This window comes from Macadamia integrifolia, chromosome 9 (assembly GCF_013358625.1).
Source record: "Macadamia integrifolia cultivar HAES 741 chromosome 9, SCU_Mint_v3, whole genome shotgun sequence".
NCBI lineage: Eukaryota > Viridiplantae > Streptophyta > Magnoliopsida > Proteales > Proteaceae > Macadamia > Macadamia integrifolia.
Genome location: NC_056565.1, coordinates 4,377,594 through 4,381,500, shown reverse-complemented (window position 1 = coordinate 4,381,500; position 3,907 = coordinate 4,377,594). Strand labels below are relative to the sequence as shown.

The 3,907-nt window shown below is 37.7% G+C and overlaps 1 protein-coding gene across 1 annotated transcript; it reads left to right on the top strand.

Moving 5' to 3' along the window:
* The first annotated feature begins 977 nt into the window (after positions 1–977).
* LOC122089024 (polygalacturonase) lies at positions 978–3,907 on the top strand. The gene is made up of 11 exons (XM_042658430.1): positions 978–1,003; positions 1,559–1,594; positions 1,719–1,812; positions 1,952–2,080; positions 2,219–2,386; positions 2,493–2,513; positions 2,590–2,797; positions 2,906–2,987; positions 3,116–3,224; positions 3,325–3,441; positions 3,540–3,907. The coding sequence occupies exons 1-11, from the start codon at positions 978–980 to the stop codon at positions 3,753–3,755; spliced, it is 1,206 nt and encodes a 401-aa protein (XP_042514364.1). The 3' UTR covers positions 3,756–3,907.

Sequence of the window (3,907 nt, the reverse complement as noted above, 5' to 3'; positions counted from 1 at the left end):
ATCTTGAAATGATGTGAACCAAATGGGTTCTCAATATTAGCTAATTAGTATAATATTTACTAGCGAGCAGAAGAGATAAGCTCATCATCTGTTCAGTTTTGTTCAGTTTTGCTTCCTAAGACACAGTCGATTGCAAATTGAGAATGAGTGCTGCTTGACTCTAATTTCTCGCGATCTTATTGGATATAATCGCCTTATCCTATGTGTAGATATTGTGTTGATTGTCGGAAAAAACACGAGGCAGATATGCCATACATCAGCCCAATGTATATACCAGAATCTCCTATTCACAAACTGTTCCCCCATCTGATGGGTTAGTTATATTGAGACCTAACTAATAAGTAATAACAGTGTGTCCACCCTTGTTCATATCAACTAATTAAAGAGAAATAGCTAGAGAGAGAGATAAGATAAACATATGTAAAAGATACCCTACATCTTTTCTTTCAATATGTCACAAACCCTTCCCTTTGGGTCCGGATCCTCTCCAACCCCTCCAGCTCGCATCAGACAGTTAAGAGAGGACCTGCACACATCCCAAGGCCCTCCCAACCATTAGACGCACGTTGAAGGGATTGGAAAGGATCCAGACGCCTTCCCTTATCTCTTTCCCAACTCCCAAATTCACACGCAAATGCCATTCCTTTACTTCAAACGCACCTACTTCTTTCTTACCCAATGTGGTATATCAACACTTTTGCACCAAATAGCCTTCTTTGACATAATGCCCATAACCATGTGCCTTCTAATGCATGATACGTATATTGGGTAACATAAACAATATGGGTATATACCAATCTTGCGTAACTCACAAGCCTTAACTCACAGGCCTTCCCATGTCCTAGAAAGATCATAACAAACATCTCTAATAAAATATAACATATCTTTTCAAACACCATGTGTGGAACATCGTAGTGTAACAGTCACTATGGACGTGCATGTATATTTATTCCTGCATGCATGAGACTGGTACATAAATGTATAGAAGCTTGCTTGCGTACTGGTATGTACATGTCTTCAATAGTGTGGCTCCATGATGTATTCTCTAGCCATAAGTTAGTCCCAAACTACTATGCATGCATGTGGGTATATGTAGATGTTGTTTGATTGTGTTCGTGTCTATGTATAATTCCAAGATCGTGTCCATTAATGGGTGTTTCTTACAACTTTTGCACACACAATCCCTTCCCATACATGTATGACTGTTTGTGTGTGTGTATGTGCGTGAGAGAGAGAGAGAGAGAGAGAGAGAGAGAGAGAGAGTTGGAGACCGGCCTAGAGATTCTTTCGTCTCAATCTCTTGTATCTCAATCCATATCTCAGAAACATGGAGAAGATGACCCCAGCCGCCATAGATTGAGTTGAAACTCTCTCTCTCTCTCTCTGTCTCTCTCTCTCTGTATATGTGCGTGTGTGTGTGTGGTAGACTTGGTTACAGGGCAATCTTTTCTTTCTATAAATATATCTCATCATGACATGGTTTCACCACCATCCCTCTAACTCTCTAAGCAATCTTCAATATCTCTTGGCTTTTTTTGTATTTTTTGTCTCTTACAAGTGAAGGGTACAATGGGTCTACAAAAACAACTACTACTCCCACTCTTTATGCTGTTGTTATGTTCTTACTCCTCTTATAGCATTTTGCAAGAGGACTCACTCTCTACTCATCTTAATGAAGTCCCTGTGTACAACACAAGTTCCTATCCTACTTACTTGGAACAACTTGATCAAGTGGGTAGTACTGCAACTTCAGTTAAAGTGGTTAATGTTGATGATTATGGCGCCAAAGGTGATGGAAGAGATGACACAGAGGTGTGTACTATAATCTAAGTACTGGTTAATCTTTTGGTTCTCTTACTGATCAAGTCAGTTTTAATTTGGTATTATATGATATGAAATTCTAGTTCATATTTTCTTTTAAACTTGGTTTGTTTTAATTGGGTTCATTCAGGCATTTAAGAAGGCTTGGAAGGTAGCTTGTTCATCTTCATCTGGTGTTCTTGTTGTGCCTCAAAACAAGAATTATCTTCTTAAGCCAATTACATTCTCTGGTCCTTGCAAATCTGATCTTACAATGATGGTGAGATTAATATAACAACCACCAACAACACCCCCCCCCCCCAAAAAAAAAAAAAAACCACCCCCAAAAACAGAAAAGCCTCTCTACTTGAATGGTTTGTCCATACAAAATGTGAATTGTTTCAATTCTATATACCAGGTCTATGGAACAATTGAAGCTTCAGATAATCGAGCAGACTACGAAAGTGATCCTCAACACTGGCTGGTGTTTGAAAATATACAAAATTTAATAGTTGAAGGTGGTGGAACCATCAATGGCAATGGAAATATATGGTGGCAAAATTCCTGCAAAGTCAACAAAAACCTTGTAAGTACTTCTGCATTTTGAATTCTCTTAGTATTGTACAATCACAGTATCTTCTTACATTTATGTATTAACTATTCTTAAATTTTGTTTCCATGGATTCTGGCAGCCTTGCAAGTCTGCACCCACGGTATGTTCATGTCTTAGTGCCTAACTAAATTTCTTTGTCATAAAGAAGATATTGAAATTCTTCATGATTTCTACAGGCCTTAACCTTTTTGGAATGCAAGAACTTGGTGGTGAGAAACCTCAAGATCAAAGATTCACAACAAATTCATGTTGAATTTCAGAATTGTGTCACTGTCCAAGCTTTAAATCTCATGATAACTGCGCCAGAAAACAGCCCCAACACAGATGGAATTCATGTTACAGGGACTCAAAACATTCTAATCAAGAGTTGTGTCATCAAAACAGGTAAGAACTTATACTCTTACTATGATTTTTAAACTTCAAATTTGGGGTTTAGAGGAAAATTAAAGAATGCTGATGATGAACTTCTTTTCTTTTTATTATATGCTTAAGGTGATGACTGCATCTCAATTGTAACTGGGTCTTCAAAGGTTCAAGCTTCTGACATAACCTGTGGACCAGGTCATGGGATCAGGTACTAGGACTCAAATCTTATAACCCTCAACAAATTCCAGTTGAAATATTCCTACTTTGATATTTTAATTAATTTTATTTCAATTTTCCTAATGTATTTTTGGACTTCAATTCTCCTGGTGGGTTTAGCATTGGAAGCTTGGGAGCAGACAATCAAGAAGCCCATGTTTCAGATGTGATAGTGGATAGAGCAAGACTTTCTGGAACCACAAATGGAGTCAGGATCAAGACTTGGGCGGTAATAATTACAATTTAGCTATTAAGATATACTTAACCATGCATTATGTGCATCCATACATGCATGTGTACTTAACCACATTTGTTAATTTACTGTACAGGGAGGATCTGGGAGTGTAAGCAACATTATATTTCAAAATATAGCAATGAACAGTGTCACAAATCCAATAATCATAGATCAGAACTACTGTGATGAAGTTGAGCCGTGCAAGGAACAGGTAAGGACTTTAAACTCTCCCCACCTTGCAATCAAACAAAACCCTTGATTCCTTTAATTAATTTCTAAGAGAACTTGGTTGATGATCCTTATTCGCAGAAGTCAGCGGTGGAAGTAAAACAAGTGATGTACAAGAACATCAAAGGGACAAGTGCTTCAGAGGTGGCTGTGATATTTGATTGCAGCAAGAGCTTTCCATGTTCTGGGATTTCATTACAAGATATTAATCTAGCAAGAGGAGGGGGAACAGCTAGTACCTTATGTGAGAATGTGAAATGGACTCAAATAGGGAGTGTTTCACCAACTTGCCCTTGAGGGAAAGGGAATTAAATTAATTAGGTTTCTTGGATTGATTGTTAGATTGTTTGATATTATGTATTATAAGTACAATTTAAATTTGTTTGTGGGTTTGTTTATCTTTGTTCAGTTCTGAGCTTCAGGTGTTTCCATGAGGAAGGAAACCAGAA